This window comes from Gopherus evgoodei, chromosome 2, assembly GCF_007399415.2.
Source record: "Gopherus evgoodei ecotype Sinaloan lineage chromosome 2, rGopEvg1_v1.p, whole genome shotgun sequence".
Lineage (NCBI taxonomy): Eukaryota > Metazoa > Chordata > Testudines > Testudinidae > Gopherus > Gopherus evgoodei.
Genome location: NC_044323.1, coordinates 1,031,260 through 1,051,556, shown reverse-complemented (window position 1 = coordinate 1,051,556; position 20,297 = coordinate 1,031,260). Strand labels below are relative to the sequence as shown.

The window sequence follows — 20,297 nt, the reverse complement described above, 5'->3', positions numbered from 1 at the left end:
AGGCTAATAAGTATAACCAGTTTATTTCAATTCAGATTTGCCAATCCCTTGCTGGATGGCTGAAATGTGAACTCTGATCTGAATCAGAACGGGCGTATATGCTGTGCTGCCTTTCAATTGGATTTTCAGTGCATCCGTACATGCACTATTCTTCTGCAATAGTATGCTAAATATACCTGGGCCATTTCACACTATTGAGATTAGCCATTTTTTTCTCTAAAGAAACATTTAAGTGTGGGTGATGTTAAACACATGACCATCTACCCCACAGTCCAAACGGCAGAGGACATGAGCAAGGAGTGTTTGAACAATCAAACAGTGCCAAGCAGATCTGATATCTATTAGAGTGCAGCAAGGGTTTTCTGAAAAAAGTAATTAAAACTCACTCATGCCCTGCTGCTTACAAAATACATGACAATGGCTAAGTGGCTGATACGTTGCAACTGCTGCTAGTTCCACTAATGATAAACTTCTCACTGTTACCTTGTGCTTTCTCCACCGACCCATCCATCCACTCATTTGTTGTATTCACCTGTTGATGTGACACCTGAAGGCCCCTCAGAAGCCTGGGTGGATGTGGAATGCAGCTGTCCACTTACACTGGTGCCTCCAGCAAATTACCCACAAGGGTGCCTGTTGCTGGGGCTGGAGTGAAGGGAAACCAAGGCTGGAGAGTGGATGGGTGTGGTAGGGGAAAAAGGGGGAGTGAGAGTGGGCGAGAAGGGGAAAAGGAAGAGTAGGGCCATAGGTGCTGGAAATTGGGGTGCTACTGCACCCCCTGGCTGGAAGTGGTTTCCATCATACACAGGGTTTACAGTTTGGTTCCATGGCTCTCCGCACCCCCACTATATAAATTGTTCCAGCCCCCGAGTAGGGCCCAGATCCTCAAAGGCGGCAAACGCCATGGATTTCGGGCTCTGAGGATGTGGGCTGGAGGCCAAGGCTCATGGGTGGGAGGAGAAAAGAGCTCCTGTGCGGGGTTCAGGCTGACAGTCAGTCACAGGGGCGGGAGGCCCCTTTCTTCTGCCACTCAGGTGCTAAAACTCTCTCTACCTGCACGGAGGGTGACCGGAGCCCAGTTAAAGGAACCGCCCATTAGTTCGCGGCTTTGCCCCTCGGGTGGCCCCTAGCCCCGGCCCGGCCCCGTTTTGAAGCCGTATTGACACGTGTGACAACCGCTAACAAAAGTGCCCGGGCAGCAAAGCGGCAGCCGACGCCAGTTCCGCGCTTCTGCCGCCAGGGGCCGCTCCCGGCCCCGCAGCCAGGCCGCGGCTCCCTCCCTCCCTCCCTCCCTGCCGGCTGCGCTCGCTCTGCTCCGCCCGGCAGCGGGGCCGGCCCGTGGCGAGGCGGCGCCGGGACTCTGCCCAGCCCGGAGCGGGAGCGGAGCTCGGCCGGGCCGGGCCCGCTGGAGAAGCCCCGCCCGCCGGCCCGGGGGGGCCATGGCCGAGCGGGCCGCTGCCCAGGTAGGGGCCCGGAGCCGGGGCGCTGCGGTACGTAGCCCGGTGCCTGGCCCGCGGGCTCCTTGCAGAGCCGGGGCTCGTTGGCCCAGCGCCTCCGGCTCCCGCAGGCGCTGGCTCGAGACCCCTTGGGCGGGGCGTCTACACGGCTGCTCCGAAGGGACGGCAGGTGCAGAGCGGTCCCGCGGGCAGAGCTGCCTTTCCCTGCGGGGTCCGCTCCTGACTTCCAGCCCGGGGGGCGTAGTGCTGTGGCCCCCGGCCCCTGGGCGCAGCCAGCGCCAGAGAGAGCGGGGCCGAGCGCTGCCGCTCCCTGGACCCGCCTTGGTTTCTGGTTAGCCCCTCGCTCACCTGCCTCAGGTGGGCTTTGGAGCTCCTGCTTAGGTGCAGCCAGGAGGGTGGTAGTCAGGGCCTGGCGGCTGCAGGGGGTGTTAGCAGGGCACCAGCATCGCTTTAGGCAGGAGGCTCATTGCCGTGGCAGTGTGTTCCCTAATGTCAAGCAGCCTGGATTCTATTTCTGACTTTGCTACTGACTTGGGTGAGTTGTTTCCAGGGCTTAATTTGTAATGAAAGTGGTGTCGGGGCTCACGCAATTTTTTGACTTTCATAACTGCCATGGCAAGGACAGAGATGCCGGGGATATGAAGTGCTAAGCCTAGAGGTGCCTGGCAAGGCCTGGCACAAATTAAGCAGTGGGCATTTCATCCCTGACAGCCTGGCACACTCAAGCTGTGAACTGGGAGTGGAGATAGATTCTTATTTCTCACATAAGGATTCTGAAAATGTGCAGGGATGAAAGACTCTTGATCGGAAGGGGAGGAGCACAGTAGTTTGAACAGGTAGGGCCCAGCATTGAAAACTTCTAGATGTGCATATTTCACATGCGGTTATGACTGTGCACACAAACTGTGTAACTGCCAATGTGCTGTACAGTGTAGTTGTAACCATGTTGGTCCCAGGACATTAGAGCGACAAGGTGGGTGCAGTAATATCTTCTATTGGGCCAACTTCTGTTGGTGAGGGAGACAAGCTTTTGAGGCAGCCAGAGCTCTTTTTCAGGTCTGGGAAATGAATGGAAATGACCAGAACCAGGCATATGCATGTGCTGTTATCTGGACTGTGTGCGTGTAATTGTGCACTCCTTTTGTATGTGCAGTTCCACACCTAACTGTTTCAAAACCAGGCTTGTAAAGCATTACGTAATTTTGTCTTTAAAATAAGTAACTGAATATTTACATGCACCTGGTGTGGCTACACAACATCATTAGAGTTATGTGCATGAGAGGGTTTTCTCTCTGCTTTTTAGGTGTCATTCAAATGAAAAGCCACAGAGTTTGACGAAGGGGGTGTTCTCGCTTGTTTGGATTCTGAACATTAACCTGAACAGCTACGGTGTAAGAACTGTACTAGGAGACACGGGATGCAACCAACTCCCAGAGCTACTTAGAAACCTTTGACATCTCTTTCCTAACAGATCAGCTGGAGGAATCTCTAGAACTTGCCTGCTAGTGACATTGTAACGTAGTAACATTTTACATTACAAACCATGCCAGCTCGCTGCGTAGTGGCCAGGTGTTCCAACACCACCCAAGATGGTGTATCCTTGTTTAAATTTCCAAAAGACCCTCACGTTAGGAGCCTTTGGGACAGATTTGTTAGGATGAAGAGAGCAGACTGGAGAGGGGGACATGACCGCTCGCTGATCTGCTCCGCGCACTTCACGGACGAGTGCTTTGACATTTCAAGCGTGACGCAAAAAAAATTAGAATTTGGAAAGCGGTTGCTTCTAACCAAAATAGCAGTTCCGACTCTGAACGTCTGCCCAAGCGTGAACGGGAACCCACAGTCCCCATCACAACCAAAAGGAAGAGGAGCCTTCCGGAAAAAAATCATCCAAGAGGTATCTAAATGTCTGTTGATAAATAACACTGCGTTTATATTGAGAGGAAGGCCAGTTCATGGCTGAAGCAAAGGATTGAGTGTCAGGAGTCATGGTTTCTGTTCCCACTTCTGTACTGACTTGCTTTGTGATTTTTTTTTTGGACAGGCCACTTAACTTCAGTTTCTCTGTTTCTACCTGGGGAATAATACTTATGCCTCCCTGGGGTGGTTATGAGTCTTAATGTGTCTGTATTTGTAAATTGCTTTGAGGTCCTCCAAGGAAAGTGCTGCAGAAATGCAAAGTATTGGGATTAGAACTGGGGGAATATTTGTTGCCGAACTCTACGTGGAATTAGTTGGTTTTAGATGTTGGGGAAACTTTGGCAAAAATGTAGCAGTTTTTGGGGGGGGAAAGTTGGTTGAGACAAAAGAGGTGAATGAAACTTCAACCTGGAGGATCTCTGTAGCCCTGGAGAAATGAGCCCAGGCCGAAGACCCCTGAACTCTATTTCCATGTCTGCTACTGACTGGCCTTAATAATGCTTTACGCTTCTCTAGTGCTTCATAAGCAGGGTTCACTGCAGTCTTCTGTCTAATTGGGGAGGTGATAAATGGAGGTTCATGCTCTCACATACCTAGCTGTCCTGATGCTCAGGCCTGGACCACAATGCTCTTCAGGCAAGTTTCTTATCCCCAGCAGGTCTCAGTTTTCCCATCTGTACAAACAGCGATAATCCTGTTTTATTTAAAAGCAGCAAAGAATCCTGCGGCACCTTATAGACTAACAGACGTTTTGTAGCATGAGCTTTCGTGGGTGAATACCCACTTCGTCAGATGCATGTAGTGGAAATTTCCAGGGGTAGGTATATATATGCAAGTAAGCTAGAGATAATGAGGTAGGTTCAATATTGAACTAACAATATCATTATCTCTAGCTTGCATGCATATATATACCTGCCCGTGGAAATTTCCACTACATGCATCCGACGAAGTGGGTATTCACCCACGAAAGCTCATGCTACAAAACGTCTATTAGTCTATAAGGTGCTGCAGGATTCTTTGCTGCTTTTACAGATCCAGACTAACACGGCTACCCCTCTGATACTTGACATGCTTTATTTGGGAAGCCAAGTAAGTTTGATGACTGAGGAGATCTTAATTTACGGAGAGGAAAACTAGGACACAGTGAAATGATTTGCCTAGGAAGCATAGTGATCTAGGACATTAGATATTATTTGGGGACAGTTCTGGAAAAACATCAAGTTTGTGACAAGGACATGAGGAGAAGAAGGGGACGTGGATTCAAATGTTGGTCCAGACACCTTTACTCTGTGCCCTTGTGCAAGTTGCTTAACGTTTCTAAATGGCTTTTGCATGTGAATGCTGGAGATAGGGATACTTGCCTGCCTACCTACCTACTGGGGTGTTGTGAGATTGAAGTTTGTACAGACTGTAGCACTGATTTTGTACAGTTAGTTTGTTCCCATCCCATCTGGTCCCTGCTGGGATATAACACCATCTCCTGACGGGATAAACGTTGGGGCGCAGATGGGCCATAGAGAGCGAGAGACCCAGGGTATGTCCACACTGCGAGTTGGTTGTGTGATTCCCATTTTAAGGAGGCATATTTGCACTAGCTTGGATCGAGTTAACATGCTAAAATAGAGCACAGTTGCGGTGGTGCGAGAGTGGGAGGGGCGAGCCGCCCCGAGTGTGTGCTGCTGGACTTGTGCAGTGTGTCCTCAGAATGGCTAGCACTTCCTGCCACTCACAGCTGACACGACGCTTCTCTAGAGCTAGTGCCAGTGTGTGTCTTCAAGCAGGGAATTCCCCCTCCAGCTCCAGTGCAGACATTCCCTGGGAGTCTCTGGGGCCCTGTGGCAAGGAGACCTCATGCCAGGCTCATCAATTCTCTTCTCGTAAGACTGTTGTAGTGATTGACTCTTGTTTGTAAATGAACGTGACTAGAAAAGCTCTTGCCTTATATTGCAGTTTTCCTCAAACAAATTAGGATAAAAACCGAGCTGCATGGGACATTTCAGTTCAATGCCATTCCCATTAACCCTTATAATTGAGGATTATAATGAAAATGTCAGCAGCTTTTTAACCATCACTTCTGGAATGTGAGCTGCTGATGATGACAAAGATGCAACCCTTGAACAGTCTGGGCGGCCTGGTGCATGTGAGCGGCTGCTTGTCCTGTTCTTTTTTTTTTTTTTTTTTTTAAAGCTAACTTTGCTAATAGGGAACATGACCCCAACTTTGTTTTCATTTTCCGTCCTTGAAACAGGCTGATGAATGGGAGGTGGAACCGCATCCCCTGGCCATCTTGCAGCCACTGGTCCTCCCTGAGCAAATGTCTGAAAAAGAACCATCACCTCCAAGTACAGAGGCTTCCCTTCAGACTGTACTAGCCGCCGTCCAAGCTGTTGAGAGGAAATTAGATTCTTACGCCACGAGGTTGCTGGGTCTGGAAGGGAGAATGTGGATGGCTGAAAAAAAACTAATAGGCTGTGAGAAAACTGTCGTGGAGTTTGGGAACCAGCTGGAGAGTAAATGGGCCGTGCTGGGAACTCTGTTCCAGGAGTACGGGCTGCTGCAGAGGAGGCTGGAGAACATGGAGAACCTGCTGAAGAACAGGAACTTCTGGATCCTGAGACTGCCCCCAGGGACTAATGGGGAGGTCCCCAAGGTAACTAGTTTTATCTATATGGTGGTAATGCCTAAGAGCCCCAGTCATGGACCAGGACCCTACTGTGGCAGTGCTGTACAAACACAACAGAAAGATCCAAAGAAATCTACACTAGAAGTATCTGATGAACTGGAATGGGGGTAAAGACAAGGAGATGTTTCTTGTTGATGTGATGGGCAGTGGAGGGTGACATGGTCAAAGCGATGAGCTTGGAAAACAAGCATTGTAGCAGCACATCTCCGCTAGCACTAAGGAGGTGGAAGTCAGCATGGAGTAGAAAGGATGGTCTTGTAGTTAACGCTCAGGTCTGGGAATCGAGACCTGGGTCTAGTTATTATTCAGTCCTACCTTGAGTGCAAGGGACTGGACTCGATGATCTACTGATCCCTTTCAGTCCTACCCTGCTGGAATTCTACGATTAATTTCCCAGCTCTGCCGCAAACTTCCTGTATAGTCTTGGATATGCCTCTTAACTTCTCTGAGCCTCATCCCTAAAATGGGGGTGATATTTACCTCCTGCACTGGGATACCTGAGGTTTAAGCCACCAGTATTAGTAAAGCATTTTTAATGCTTCAAATGGAAGGGGCCATACCATGTTAAAAGATTTATTAAGTAAGTCCCTTCTATTACCAGAAACACAAGGGATTTTTTTCACAGGCCTGTTCTTTTCCCCATCCAATCTCTGTCTTTGCTGTTCTAAAAGTGCTCAGATTTGACGGGGCTGCAGAGGGTTTTTTGAGCCAACCGCCACGCTGGTCAGAACTAGTTAGACAACTTTCACCCCATGCCCGTCTCATGCTGGTGGGAGCAGTTGCGGGAAAGGGGAGGGAGTGAAGAACAAATCTAACATCTGGAAAACCCCCTCCAGATTAAGGAAAGCACAGAAGCCCAAAGTTATAGCCAGAGAAAGGAAAGAGACCGCCCCCACCCCCATCTGTCTATTTTCGGTACTTATATGGCCCTGGATGAGAGTGCCTCCCCATCTTTTAACGTGTTTATCCTTGCAACTTCCCTGAGAGGTCGGGCAGTGCTATAATGCCCAGGTGTGAATCTGAGGCATAGAGAGACTGTGATTTGCCCAAGGTTCCTCGGGATATTCATGGAAGAACAGGAATTTGAACCCCGGCTAGCGCTGTAGCCACTTGACTAGCCTTCCTGTCTGCTCTTACCTGCCCTTTTCAGTTTTTGACTTTCCCCACTGCCTCTTTGCCATTTGAGAGCCTTCCCCCGCAGCACGCTGCACTTCCCCCTGGGCCTGTGCAGTTCAAAATGTTACCCTCTCATCCCAGAGACCAGGTGAGCGATTCTAATAAGCCTGCCAGCCTGAAAGAGGTTGGATTCGCCACACTCAAACTTTTCTTTTGTGTGTGAAACCCCACTTGCAATGAAACCTACTTTGCCTCTCTCTGGTACGCTTTCCTGTCTGTTTTTCTTCAGAAACTTTGCTGCACATGGGAGAGAACTGTATAGATGGACCCATGAACAGAGGGGGTGCAAATGGGAACCGCTTAGATTGGTTAACGTCAGTGTTACTCAAATTGAATGTTATGAAATTCCAACACAGTGAAAACAATCCAGTCATATGTGGTTAGTTAATGCACCTTACTGACTGGCATTTAGTGTGCTTCTCAGCTGATTATGGTTCCTTGGAGCTGTTCTGTCAGATCCAGTCAATGTTAGTTAGACTCTTCTCATTGAAAAATCAAAGATGCTTAAGCTGCAGATTGCAAAGTGAATCATTTTTTATTTGATTAAACTCCCATTATCCTGCATGAGAGTGGATGGGTGGTTATGGGCTCAGACATTCTCTGCAGACAGGCTTCCAATCACGGAAACCACTGGCATAACTAGCGCTAGCTGATCCCCCTGGTTGGCAGATGGAAAAGCCAATGTCTGAATGGGCTGCAGACATGGAACGACTCTGTTCTTTAAACGTGATCCGTCCAGATGACAGTGAAGATGGGGGTGCCATTGCTTGCTCTGTGAATTAATAGAGGAGCTTAATGTTAGATTTGCTTTTATGAACAATTACTGGTAATTTAGAGATGGGCATGAACCAAAGCTCTGGTTTTAAGCATCCTGTTGCTATAATGGACAGAACAAAACCCCAGATTCAGAAGAGTCCCAAACTGCAATGTTTGCAATCCAACATTTCTCTAAATCTCCATGTTCAAAGATAATCTGTTATAAACACTCTGCTTCTCACATGTTTCTGCAAGGACAATAGAGATGGATCTTGATGGGGGCCTCAGGGACCTACTGTCATGTTAAATAACAACAGTGTCAAGCTGGAAACTCTGACTCTTGTATGGGGCCAGATCCTCAGCTAGTGTAACTAAGCGTAGCTGCTTTGAAGTCAGTGGAGTATTGCTGATTTATGCTAGCTGAATATCTGGCCCATAGTATCTTGATTCTCGCTAAACTCAAATTAACTTTAAAGCATTCTTAGAGTTTAAATAAAGAGGTGGGTGTGACGGAATCAGAAGGTGGTGGGTGTCTCCCCCTTGTGACTTCAGGTGCCGGTGACATTTGATGACATCTCGGTCTATTTCAACGAGCAGGAATGTAAAAGCTTGAATGAATGGCAGAAGGAGCTTTACAAAAACACGATGAAGAGGAATTATGAGACCCTGATCTCACTGGGTAAGGATCGGTTTTCACTCCTTTATTAGAAGTGGTGAGAACTTTCATGGACTGGATTTCCTCCCGCTCACAGTTCCTTTGATTTTTGCTGGGCCAATGTCATTAGTTTAGGAAAGCTCAAGTTCCTCTGATCCTTCTGTGGAAGAAGTACCAAAATCTACACTACTGGGCCTAAGGCCGCCACTTCTTATCCCATACTAGAAGCAGAGTGGGAGCTACAGGTTCAAGTCAGTCTAGAATCAGAAAGTTGCTAGTTTCCATGTCAACTGTTGATACAAAATCTCTCGAAAGAGAAACAACTAAAGAGTCAACTCCAGGGCAATATAAACCCCAAGCAGGTGCACTTCCTCCTGCAGATCCAGGGGAAGCATAAGATCATGAGCACTGACGGTCCAGTCAGTACTGGAGAAGGAACAGTGCTTTAACTGGCATTGTGGGTTTCCTCCCAGCATGGTTGTGTGTTGACAGGGACAGAATAGCTCATTCAAATTCACCGTTCTTGAGGAATTGTTGCCCTTGGTGACCAAAAATGATGCTGATGACAGTGTTACATTGGGGTAGAAAAGGCTGATGTGAGAGTGTCGGTCCTTTCCGCATGAAGGGCATATGCAGCTCAGGATTGAGGAAGGGATTACGCTCTGTGCCTGCTGCTGTATATAGACTCATAGACTCATAGGTCAGAAGGGACCAATCTGATCATCTAGTCTGACCTCCTGCACAAGGCAGGCCACAGAACCCCACCCATCCACTTTTATACAACCCCTAATCCAGGACTGAGTTATTGAAATCCTCAAAACTGGTTTGAAGACCTCAAGCTGCAGAGAATCCACCAGCAAGTGACCCATGCCTCAGTGCCTCAGGCTCACGATCTGAGTAACCCCATCCCTGATTGCTCGCCAGCGCGATCTTTCCGTTGCTGACAACTCCCAGTTGCAATGTTGCACTGCTTCAGATTGTGCTGCAGTGTGTCCTTGAAAAGTTTCTTCTGACTGCCTCGTGTACAGTTACTCGCTTCCAGTTTTCCAGTCCACAGCTGCTTTGGCATTCTGGTGTCCTCCATCCTCAATAGCGTAGCTATGATGCAATGACCATGCGTCAATCCCTGTGGAGTTGCTTTGTTCTTGAGTAATATGCTGTATTGACATACAATAACTCTTCCATTTAGGGACCCATTCCCCCATGGTCAAATGACTGTATGGTGTAAAGAATGCTTGGAACCAACTTAGTCCAACTCTCAGCCCCTGCTAGGAATAGAGGAGGAGGGTGTTGAATGATCTCTTCACATCCCCCACAGTAAACACAATCCCAGAGTCCAATTCAGGCTCTGGCATCAAGCCTTGAAATGACCAGCCATTCATCATTCCCAAAGGAGACCATAGAATTAACCTCCTCCAGTAAAAGAGCTTCCAAGATCTTCCCTGGAATCTGGCCTCTCTGGAGCAATATCAGCAGTTTGGATGATGAATCCAGGGTATTCGTCCCAGCCTCATTATCCATAACATGGGGAGCGAAAAGAACCAGCATTTGGGCAGTAGAGACAATGGGGCCCTGACCTTGTTTGGAGCCTCTAGGTGCTACTATATTGCAGGTAATAACAGCGATGACTGGGGAAGTTAATGGCCCTACTCACCACAATAAATCCTGTGCTTGGAAGTAAGCACCTGCAGGATTGGCCCCTCACTAGCCAATGTTTAAGTAAACCAGGTTCTATTTTTCATTGAAACTGATTTGTTATAAATAGCTAATGAATATCTCAGTTGAAAGGATTATTTTAATCCCTGTGTAACTGATCTGAATAAAATATCTTACCTAATATCTCCCATGAACAGACTATGCTGTTTCTAAACCTGACATCCTGTCCCGGATAGAGCGAGGGGAAGAGCCATATATCGGGGATCCTCTGGACTCTGAAGAAAGGAAAATCTCTATTGAACCACATGTCAGTGAGTAATGGATTAAAATACAGTAATTTAGACAGAGTGTGGGAAGGGCAAAGCAAGAACCAAAGTTCTTGTGAACTTCGGTGGCTCTAGCTTTTCAGACATTGTGATGTGCTGCCAGCAGCTAAACAGATATTCAATAAACATAATGGAATTCTCTCTTTCCTCCCCGTCCCCCTCCCCATCAAGCAGACTCTCCCGTTGCTGCACCTGGCCGGTTGTGCCAGATCGAACAAGGCGCAGAGCCGTGTGTTGGGGAACAGGGCGATGCTAAGGAAAGAGGTGTCCCTGCAGACCCCAGCGCAGGTCAGTAATGGATTGAAACCATTCCAAAGGGTCAAGTTCACCTCTTCAGCCAGGGCATCTGCACAAAGGCTAGACACCCTGTAAGTCCCATTGGGCTTGTGCTGTCCTTCTACACAGGGGTGAGTGAAGGAGAAAGGTGGCAATTCTGCCCAAGCCAGACCTCAACTGAATGCAACAGTAACAAGATAAACCACGTTTTCCGGCTTGCAAGAGCAGCTGCCCAACCAAAAATAATGTAACTCGACAGTGGCTCCCATTTAAGCCTCAACAACTAAAAGAAATGAAAGCTGTTGGAACAGCCAGAGTCAGACCAAATCAATTCCTTGGTCGCCTGCTGAACAGCTGTTCTCAAACTAGGCTTGGAGTTGTGACTTAGTGAAGAGGAAAAAGTGAGAGACGTTCATATCAGTGGGGTAAAATAAATGCCTCTGAAATAGACACATTGATTGACAGCAAAATGAAGGTAATGGTGAAGGAGTAATCAGATCTGCCTCAATTTACAGAATCCAGTATCTAATGCCAGCTTTCTACCACTGCCTAACAGCACTGACCACTCTACAGTTAACATGTTTGACAGAAGGAAAGTTACTGATCTTCTGTCAAAATGCAGGATAACGGGTAGAAATATTTACCTCCAAATACCCATCATCTTATACCTGCTTGCACAGTGTGATCAGAGATGAAAAAAGTGGTGGGATTCTTCCTAAGACCCACTTCCAATCTCCGCTTTGCCGTTTTGGGACTCCACAGTGGATGACTCAGGTCATTGCGTGATACTTCCCCTTTTTTTCCCCTTGTGAGCTTCAATCAGCTGTGAAAGTTTAAAATGTTGGGAGTTCAGTTGCCACCAGTAGGCTCCAGAGGCCACACCTTATCAATTTGAATAGGAGCAGTGTGTATCTTTCTGAGCTATAGTTCAAAGCTGTTTACACACTCAAGCAGATATAATTGTGTTGATTAAATTCAGTCAGCATGCAACTATAAGCGCCAGATTTTTTTTTTAAATGAAAGCTTAGATTCTGGAGCACAAGGTAACAGCAACCAGGAAATGTGGGCAGGCTGTCGTAGCCGCTACAGACTGACACAGTTCAACCTCTCCTTATATATACCTGTACAGTACCTTCCAATTTAGCTAAGGCATTAGTAATACTCCCATTCTGTACTGATAGCATCAAGGCATATGTATGATACTATCTCCTTATCTATACCTGTGCCATTTATCGTGTGCTTGTATATACCTACATATTGTCTTTTGTATCACCAAGATCACCTATACCTTCCCTTTTGCCAGTGTGTAGTTCAAACCAAAGTTAGGGCTTGATGTAGAAATTGTTGGGTGATTTTCTTTGGTTTGCATCATGCAGGAAGTCAGGTAAGATATAACAGTCCCTTCTGGTATTAAAAATCCATGAATCTGAATACTTCAGTGTGGTTTGATGTGCTGTCCAGAGTCTGCAGCACTATCTAAATGATTTTTAACAATGACCTAAAGCTCTGTAATGTTGCACATGTGGTTATACCAATTGCCCACCTTTGGACTTACCTCTGTGAGCATTCTCTGGATATCCACAGAGCTTAAAGAAAGAGAAACTAGCCCTCCACAAAACCTTTGCTGGCTTCTACAGATTGTATAATTCCCTGTCCATCTTGGGTATTTCTAGTATGTCCACTGCTGTAGTGGCTAGGCCCTTTTATCATTTTCTACCATATCTCTTTATATTTCTACAGCATCCATCGCTGCACTAAAGAACTTGTTACATAGTCAAGAGAGATGAGAACACTTTCCAAAGTCCCCCCTTCTCTGTGAAACTGTCTTGGGGAGTAATCTCTGCCCATGTCAGCACTTAATAGGAAGGGATGGACAATCACGATGTTATTTCTAGTTTAGCCAGTGTGTGTGTCTCTTCAGATTAATATCGCACCTGGTGCTTGGTAAGAATGAGTCAGTGAGGTGTATGAATAAAACACAGCCTCTATTATTACCTCTTTCCACGAACCAATTATACAGTCTCCGGCTGTGATGCTTTATCATGGATTAAACGAGAGGAACAGTCTGGTGCTGAGAATCAGGACCACATTGGGGAAGGAGAGCTCTGTACAGACCCCAGTGCTGGTGAGTGATGCGCTAAGCTGCCCAAACAGTGAGGGAAATCCAGTGAAACCTTTGGCCCAGACTCTGGCTGGTCCCTGTACAAATGAGCAAGAGATTATAGCGCAAAGCACCTTCTCCTGTCCTGGCAGTTGCAGTCCTTGGTGCTGATGTTGCTCCCTACTAGTCCCCTAGTGAGCTGTACCCCCAAAAGGAGACAATAGGTCCTTACCCCTCCCCCCCATTTCCACACTACTAGCAGGGCTGGCCAACGACAGAGGTGAGTGCACGCTGCTCTCGCCGAAGGGCTGGTGCAGACTCTGGGCTCCCAGGGAGCTCTCCTGAAGCAAAGCCTGGGGTAGTGCTGTTCTGCACAGCTCCATTCTAGACCCACGTCTATTGGTACCACCTGCCCCTTTATGGACGCAGCCAGCACCTTTGGATTTCCACCCATCTCAAGTTCTCCTGACTCTGAGCCCTTCTGCATTTGTTTCCTCTGGATCCTCAGAGAAATGTTTGTAGTCCATCCCAATGTGTGTCTCCTCCAGCCCAGAAACAGCACTGGGTTACGATCAGTTTACATTTCCTTGTGTAATCTTTGTGGAGATCAGCAAAGCAATGCGTTACTCTGTCTGCCACGAACAGGACACCCAGCTTCTGCACGCGACGCTTCATGCCGGAGGGACGTTGAGGAAGAGCCAAGTGTGCGGGATATGCAGGTGTTGGACGGGAGGCGAATCCATACAGAGTTCTGCACAGGTGAGATGGATTGTAATAACTTTGATAGGCTGTGAAATAACAGCTGGAAGTCCTCTTTTCCTCAAATCGAGGAGACGATTTGCAATCTCGACACTATCCAAAGGGAACTATTACAAGAGAAATGTTGTTTCCTAAGCTTGCAAGTCACATGATGTAGCTGAGTTAACATTAGCCGAATCTTCTCTAATGCATTACCCATAGTTCTTAGCTCAACCTCTGAGCCTAGCATTGCATTAACACAAGATTTTTTTTTTTTTGCATTTAATTTTTTTTCGTCTCTCTTTTCTTTTAAAAGGACAGAAAAGAGGAAAAAAATAGGGGAGGAGGGAGAAGCTACCTGTGCTGCTATTGAGACGTGTCTGTCAGGTTTTTGCAACACCGTATGTTGTGTTTGTTTGCAGCACTCCGTAAATATATCAAAAGCCCAGCAGCAGCATTGGCAGGATAGCACAGTGTAAACTCTGCAGCTGTAGTGAATCACGGACTAACTATTTCATAGACATGTTTACAGCACGTTCACAAAAAACACTTTTTATGCGTTATGACTTTATTGTTTAAAACTCCCCCCCAGAATGTACTGAGCAGTTATTCCTCACTGACTCGCCACACGTGAAGTTTGAAATGGGCTAGATCCTCAGCTGTTGTAAATTGGTGGAGCTCCATCAGGGTCAATGGAGGAATCATAGGTGCTGACTTTTACTGGCGCCAGTGGGTTCTCAACCACCCCCGCCCCCTTCCACCCCATTCCAACCCCTTCCCCAAAGTCTCCGTCCCCTCCCTGCCCTTATTCTGACTCTTTCTCCAAATCCCCACCCCATCTCACCTCTTCCCCACCTCCTCTCCTGAGCACGCCACATTGCCGCTCCTCCCCCCAACCCCCCAGAGCTTGCTACAGCTGTTTGGCGGCAGCAAGCGCTGGGAGGTAGGCAGAGGAGCGGGGATGTGGCACACTCGGGATGAAAAGGAGGGGGTGAGGTGGAGCAGGTCAGGGAGCTCTCCCACTGATTTTTCCCCCCCTCCCCATGGGTGCTCCAGCTCCGGAGCACCCATGGAATCGGTGCCTAGGGGAGGAATGAGAATTTACCACAGCTGAGAATTTGACCCACATGTTTAAGATACTGCTTAGCGCCAATATCAGCAGCAAACTTACAAAACTGAGAAGGTTAATCTTTCTCCATAAATGTCCAGACAGATCTCACTCCAACTTTTGGAAGGGGGGGGAAAGAAATCTCCTTTGGTTTCAGACCAGGTATGAAAAGTTTCAGGGCAACGGGTAACTTTTGAAGACTGAGTTTCTGAAAATAGGATTATAATGGAACAGAATTTCAACCTTAACTAGATAGATTTTGCTCTCCAGTTGTCTAGACCTTCTGGACTTGGCGCTGACCCTTCATACTCCCTGGTACTTAAATATGCCCTTTTCCCAGAGCTCCACCCAAAGGTGTGAAGCTTCTGGTTTACAGACAAGTTTTCAGGCCAGATACCTCCTCTCAGTTTAGATGCTTTTCAGAAGTGCTGAGCAGGAAGGGGGGTTGCTCTGCTGATTTGAAAACCGGGCCCTAGATCGTGTGTGCACACCCATTATTTATCTTGGGTAAAGTTTTCAAAAGCACCTTAATCCCAGTTTCAAAAGTCTCTAGTAACTTTTCAACATGGGAGTAAGTTTCATAAGTCCCTTAGGCTCTTTTGAACACTGTACCCTTGTCTACTTTATCGGCCAAGTTCAGTAAGCCGACGTTTATTTTTCTGCATTGCGTCACTGAATGGCTGAATCAGCTGAGGCTTCCTTTCCCTGGCTCGCAGGCCAAGGGAGCGATGTCTCTGATTCTCTCTCTCTCTTGCTGCAGATGAGGTGATTGTGGTTAAAACAGAGGTGCAGGAGCATGAGGAAGATCCTGAAGACCTGGAGCCGCATGACATGCTCCTGGGAAGTTCAGGGGAAAGTGTTTCGCAGAGTCTGGCTGCTACCACAGCCTGGGAGGGTCAGTGCGGCTCTGGAACGCCGCCAAGGAGCCCGGCAGGCATTGTCCTGGGAGAGCCGACTCCACGTGGAAGAGATTTCAGTGGCATCAAGCCTCTCCTCGTCCATCAGGCAAGCCACGCGGGAGGGAGGCCGTATGTCACGTGTACTAAGGGTGGGAAGAGCTTCCGGCTGAAAGTGAGCTTTGGGAAACAGCACAGGAGCCGTGCCAGAGAGAGACCTTATCAGTGCACTGAGTGTGCCAGGAGCTTCCGATGCCATTTGGAGTTCATCCAACACTATGCGAGCCACACTGGGGAGAGGCCATACAGATACGCCGGCTGCGAGCAGACCTGCAGTCGGAAGTGGTTCCTTCTGAATCACCGACAAGTCCGGGTGGAGGAGAGGCCATTCCAGTGCGTTGTGTGCAGGAAGAGCTTCCGGCTGAAGGGGAGTTTCCTCAGACACCAGCGGGGCCACGGGAAGGAGAATCCCCAGGACTGCACGGAGCGCGGCAAGGGCTGCAGCTGCCACGCCGAGCTCTGTGCGGGCCAGCGTCGCCAGGCTGGGGGGAAGGCCGGCCAGTGCGCTGAGGGTGGGGAGACGTCCGCTCAGAAGCAGTGTCTGCCCAGTGGCCAGCGAGCCTGCTCTGGGGAGAGGCCGTTCCGATGCACCATCTGCGAGAAGACCTACAAGGTCAGGGCCAGCTTCCACAAGCACCTGCAGAGCCACGAGACCGGGACGCCCTGCAAGCGCGCAAAGTGCAGGGCTGACTTCCCAGGTACGACACTGCCACAGGGTCAGCAGAGGGCAGACCAGACCGAGCAGGCTTCCCCAGGGCAAAGACTGGAGACCGGGAAAACACCAGGGAGTGGGATGGGTGACTAGGTGGTAACTAGCGTGTTGCATCCCGACCAGTTCGTCCCTGCGCTTGGTAGGCTGGAAAAACGCTCACAACCTCCTTCCGGCCTCGGGGCTGGAGGGTGGGTGGGGTCGGGCCCTCCCAGGCCAATTGTAAATGACTCTGTTGGGCAGCACTCAAGGGCTGCTCCCCCAGCATCTCATCCTCCCGCAGGCTCCCTGGACAAACCCGTGAAGAGCGTCTGATCTCTGCTCTGCACCAGCTGACTAAAGCACGTGAGATTCCAGTGCTTTGCTCACTTGATGCTGCACGGGGAGGCAGGATCTGCCAAAGGGCAGGTGGCGTAAAAGCCTGCTCTCTAGCTCACCAGAGCCTGAAGAAATCTGCCTGCGTGAAAGGGTTAACTGCTGCGGTTCGGCAAATATCTGGTACCTTCATGGTAAAAACCTCGGAGTGCTGAGTCCGGATCCTTCTTCCTAGGTCTGCCTGACTCCTCCCCTTCTCAGGATCATGCTCCCCCTGCACCCCTAGTGCGATCTCCTTGCTCATCTGCACAGAGCCATTTCTCCTCTCCAAGCAACCCCTGTCCCTTCTTCCTCCTGCCAGTCAATAATGCCCACTCCCGATCTGTTTTCCTGTGCCGCATCTTATTCTACTTCGCTGGTAAACTCTGGGCCTTGGGGCAGTGTCCAAATAGGTCTGTGCAGTGCTATTTATATGTGGCACCTTGCTGGATAAATGACTTCTGAAGACATCAGACCGAATGTTCACAAGCTTGCCCCACAGTTCCCTGCGAGCTGGGCTGGCGGGGCAGCATGTCTGGATCCCGATGAGCAGAGTCAGGGCTAGGCGTTTAGGTTAGAGTCAATGGGGCTGAAATCTCATCAGTTGTTGCTGCAAGATTTGTGTCCTAATACCTGCTCTCCCAGTGGGAAGGTGTCGCCATCCTGTAGTGCCGAAGCCCTTCTCTCACTGGCTCTCCTCCAAAATAGGTTTCTTTTGGTCCGAGGTTCAGAGGATAATCTCAGCATTAGGGCTGCGCCTGGCCTGTCCTTCTTGAGTTTTGTTTGTTTAGGTTTTTTTTTTCCTTGCATCTCTCTGTGTGGGTTTTTATAGGGACTTACGTTTTCACATGTATAATGGCAGCTAAACCCCATCATCGCTCACTGGTGGGAATGGCTGATGTTCCTTCCTCACTATGAATGGTTTGTGGGGAATAGTGGGCTGTTATGAACACTGAGAAGCTGAACTTGGGTAGCGTCAACGATTCTCCCGATGATGCTACGGTTTGGGAGCAGTTTCATAAATACTCTGAGCATGGAAATTCCAGGTTTGTGAAGTTACGGAAACGGCACAGTTTTTCTTATGTAAATGTGTATTGCTTCTGATTCCGCTCCTCACCTTCCACTTCCACTCGCCCCGGTGTTTTAATAACACCAGGTTACTCATATTCCCCTCTACTATTGCTGGGTACCATTTTGCTTTTGCTTTTTGTACCATATGAGGCTTAATTTGGTTTTATTACTGGGTGGGCTGTATATAGTCTGCATCCATTTCAAGACAGTTCGGATCTGTTTGCCATGCAAAGCTCTCGTCTGCCTTTCTTCTGTACCTCTTTGTCTTGTAACCTAGGTGACAAATCTGTCATGTAACATTGTCCATCTGACATTTATTCTAATAAAAATAATTGTAACAAAAAGTGAAATGGACACAGAACATATTGATTCAAAAAATAATTGTCCATATTGGTGAGGGTTGGGTGTGGTGACTACAAAAACCAGACCTGGTGCCTCTTTGGAGGACTATGGTTAAAAACACACCGTCCCTAACAGTGAATTGCAAAGGGGATAGAAGAATTAGGTGTGTGTTGTCTTAGGGGTTTTTGTGGTGATGTTTACAAAAGACTTTTGTTAATTTCCAAAGAACATTTCTTTTTCCTGCTTGACATCAAGTTTATTCTTCCCTGTTTTTGTAAAGGTCTTTTTGGAAGAGCTAGAGATGTAGATTGGGAGTTCTGTCAGCACTTAACTAGATGAGCAAAAATGCTAAATATTTAATAGTCTGCTTTTTTTCCCATTTTTGGTACTTAAGTTAAATGGCATGGAAGGTAAATTGGGTGCTCCTGTTTTCCTTGTCTCATAAAGAAGAGCAAGAGGATGTCAAGTGAAATTGAAACTAATTTAAATGTAATAAAAATAAATGCTATTTTACACAACACATAATGAGCCAGTGGAACTCTCTGCCACAAGATATTGTCAATGCCATTTTTTTAGTAGGGTTCCAGAAGCATGATTCAATGCTTATACAGATAATGAGAACAGCCACAGTTATGCTTATTAGGATAACAAGATATAAGGGATCTAAACTCTCTTGTTTCAGGGAATTTATTCTCCCGCACCCCCAATCAACGATTAAGGTGCTATTGGATAAACTTGTCTCGAACTGCCTGTGATTAGGAAGAAGCTTCGATTATGGAATTTGTTGTTCCCCTAAAGGAGCTGGTATGGGTCGCTGTCAGAGATGGACCATTGGATGTGGATGGAGAACTGGTCTCATCTGGAACGACAATTCTTTTGTCTCAGACATCAAGACAGTATATCAGAAGCAGCACAGTTCAATCCAAAACCATAGCTCACCCTACAAATCGGAGAGCAAAAATGAGCACCTGAAACTATTTCTAAAGCATAATGTCTAGGTGCATAACTTTAAGTATGAGTAGTCCTATTGAAATCATTGTTGAGAGTGGGTAAAAGTTAGTGCTTGTAATGCTGTGGTAATCCAGAACCAGCCCCAGAGAGCATGTGTTTCAGAATCTGGTGTTTTTTATTCAAGTTATGGCTGCAGGTCTCATGATTGTCAAGATACACTCAGTTCAAGTTTCCAAGGTTAAGGGCTGGTCTTCACATGCATCGCTGTAGTGCTTTAGCGCCAATGTGAGAGCTTCTTGCATTGGTGTCGTTAATTCACTTCCCTTAGAGGCAGAAGCTATGGGGGTGGGAGAAGCTCTTCTGCCAACATAACTCTTCCCATCAACGGCGCTAAGTCGGTGTAATGACATTGCTCGGGTGCATTTTTCACACCGAGTGACACGTTTATACTGATCTAGGTCTGTAGTGTAGACCTGGCCTGCAGTGTAGCTTTCTTCTGTTGGCAAGCTGTCTAAAATGACTCCCCCCTACATATCTGTATAGGGTGCTACTTCTGGATCCTAACAGTGGTAATTTAAATGAAAAAAATCAGTGTCTGCTACACATTTTAGCAGAAATATCAAACTAATGTGCTTATCCTACAGTCCCAAACTGCCTTTAATGTCTCAATTTGTGCTAATCCTCCAGTTCCCAGCTGCCTGAATCTTTTCCCCTAAGACAACTTCAGTGATGCAGTGAGTCATGGTTAATATAAAAATCTATGGCCTATTGAATGCTGAAAACATAAATTGTGCTCAGTATCACAATGAATAACATGCAGGCTCCTGTGCTGGTCATACTGTTCATTTCATATGTCAGCTCATTTAATAAAATCTAGGCCCAGGGCCTCCAGGGGTGTGCACCACAAGGGTTCAGTTGAAGTCAACAGAGCAAGGCTGCTCTAGGCCATCTGAGGACCTGACCTGTAATTTCTTAATTTAAACTAAACTCCTGCAGAATCCAGGCACCACGCTGCAGAATGTGGTTTATTTGTGAGGGAGTGTGTAAGGCTGGGTTCGGAAG

The 20,297-nt window shown here is 47.7% G+C and overlaps 2 protein-coding genes across 8 annotated transcripts in view; both read left to right on the top strand.

The window, feature by feature from the left end:
- Window positions 1-1,370: 1,370 nt before the first annotated feature.
- Window positions 1,371-20,297, top strand: part of LOC115645277 (zinc finger protein 777-like) — a 40,029-nt gene continuing 21,102 nt past the window's right edge. The window contains exon 1 of the mRNA XM_030549677.1: window positions 1,371-1,463. Coding sequence (XP_030405537.1) covers window positions 1,440-1,463 — 24 coding nt within the window. The 5' untranslated portion in view covers window positions 1,371-1,439. The remainder of the gene's footprint in view (window positions 1,464-20,297) is intronic.
- On the top strand, window positions 1,475-18,756 carry LOC115645271 (zinc finger protein 282-like). Of its 7 annotated transcripts, XM_030549650.1 has the most exons (11): window positions 1,576-1,992; window positions 2,761-3,354; window positions 5,626-6,027; window positions 8,545-8,671; window positions 10,501-10,610; window positions 10,804-10,917; window positions 12,926-13,030; window positions 13,652-13,765; window positions 14,954-15,014; window positions 15,613-16,506; window positions 16,801-18,756. In XM_030549650.1, exons 2-11 carry the CDS (start codon window positions 3,001-3,003, stop codon window positions 16,830-16,832), a joined length of 2,313 nt encoding a protein of 770 aa, XP_030405510.1. In that variant the 5' UTR covers window positions 1,576-1,992; window positions 2,761-3,000; the 3' UTR covers window positions 16,833-18,756. The 7 variants fall into 7 exon arrangements, with proteins under 7 accessions (XP_030405508.1, XP_030405510.1, XP_030405507.1 ...); XM_030549648.1 differs by lacking the exon at window positions 1,576-1,992 and adding an exon at window positions 1,475-1,490 and having other exon boundaries at window positions 2,929-3,354; window positions 15,613-18,756; XM_030549647.1 differs by having other exon boundaries at window positions 1,577-1,992; window positions 2,929-3,354; window positions 15,613-18,756.

Bases quoted from the DNA above. Each gene is read 5' to 3' on its own strand.
- LOC115645271 (XM_030549648.1), top strand. From the start codon at position 3,001: ATGCCAGCTCGCTGCGTAGTGGCCAGGTGTTCCAACACCACCCAAGAT. The intron at 6,028-8,544 runs GTAACTAGTTTT...TTGTGACTTCAG, and splicing joins CTAATGGGGAGGTCCCCAAG to GTGCCGGTGACATTTGATGA. The intron at 10,611-10,803 runs GTCAGTGAGTAA...CCCATCAAGCAG, and splicing joins AAATCTCTATTGAACCACAT to ACTCTCCCGTTGCTGCACCT.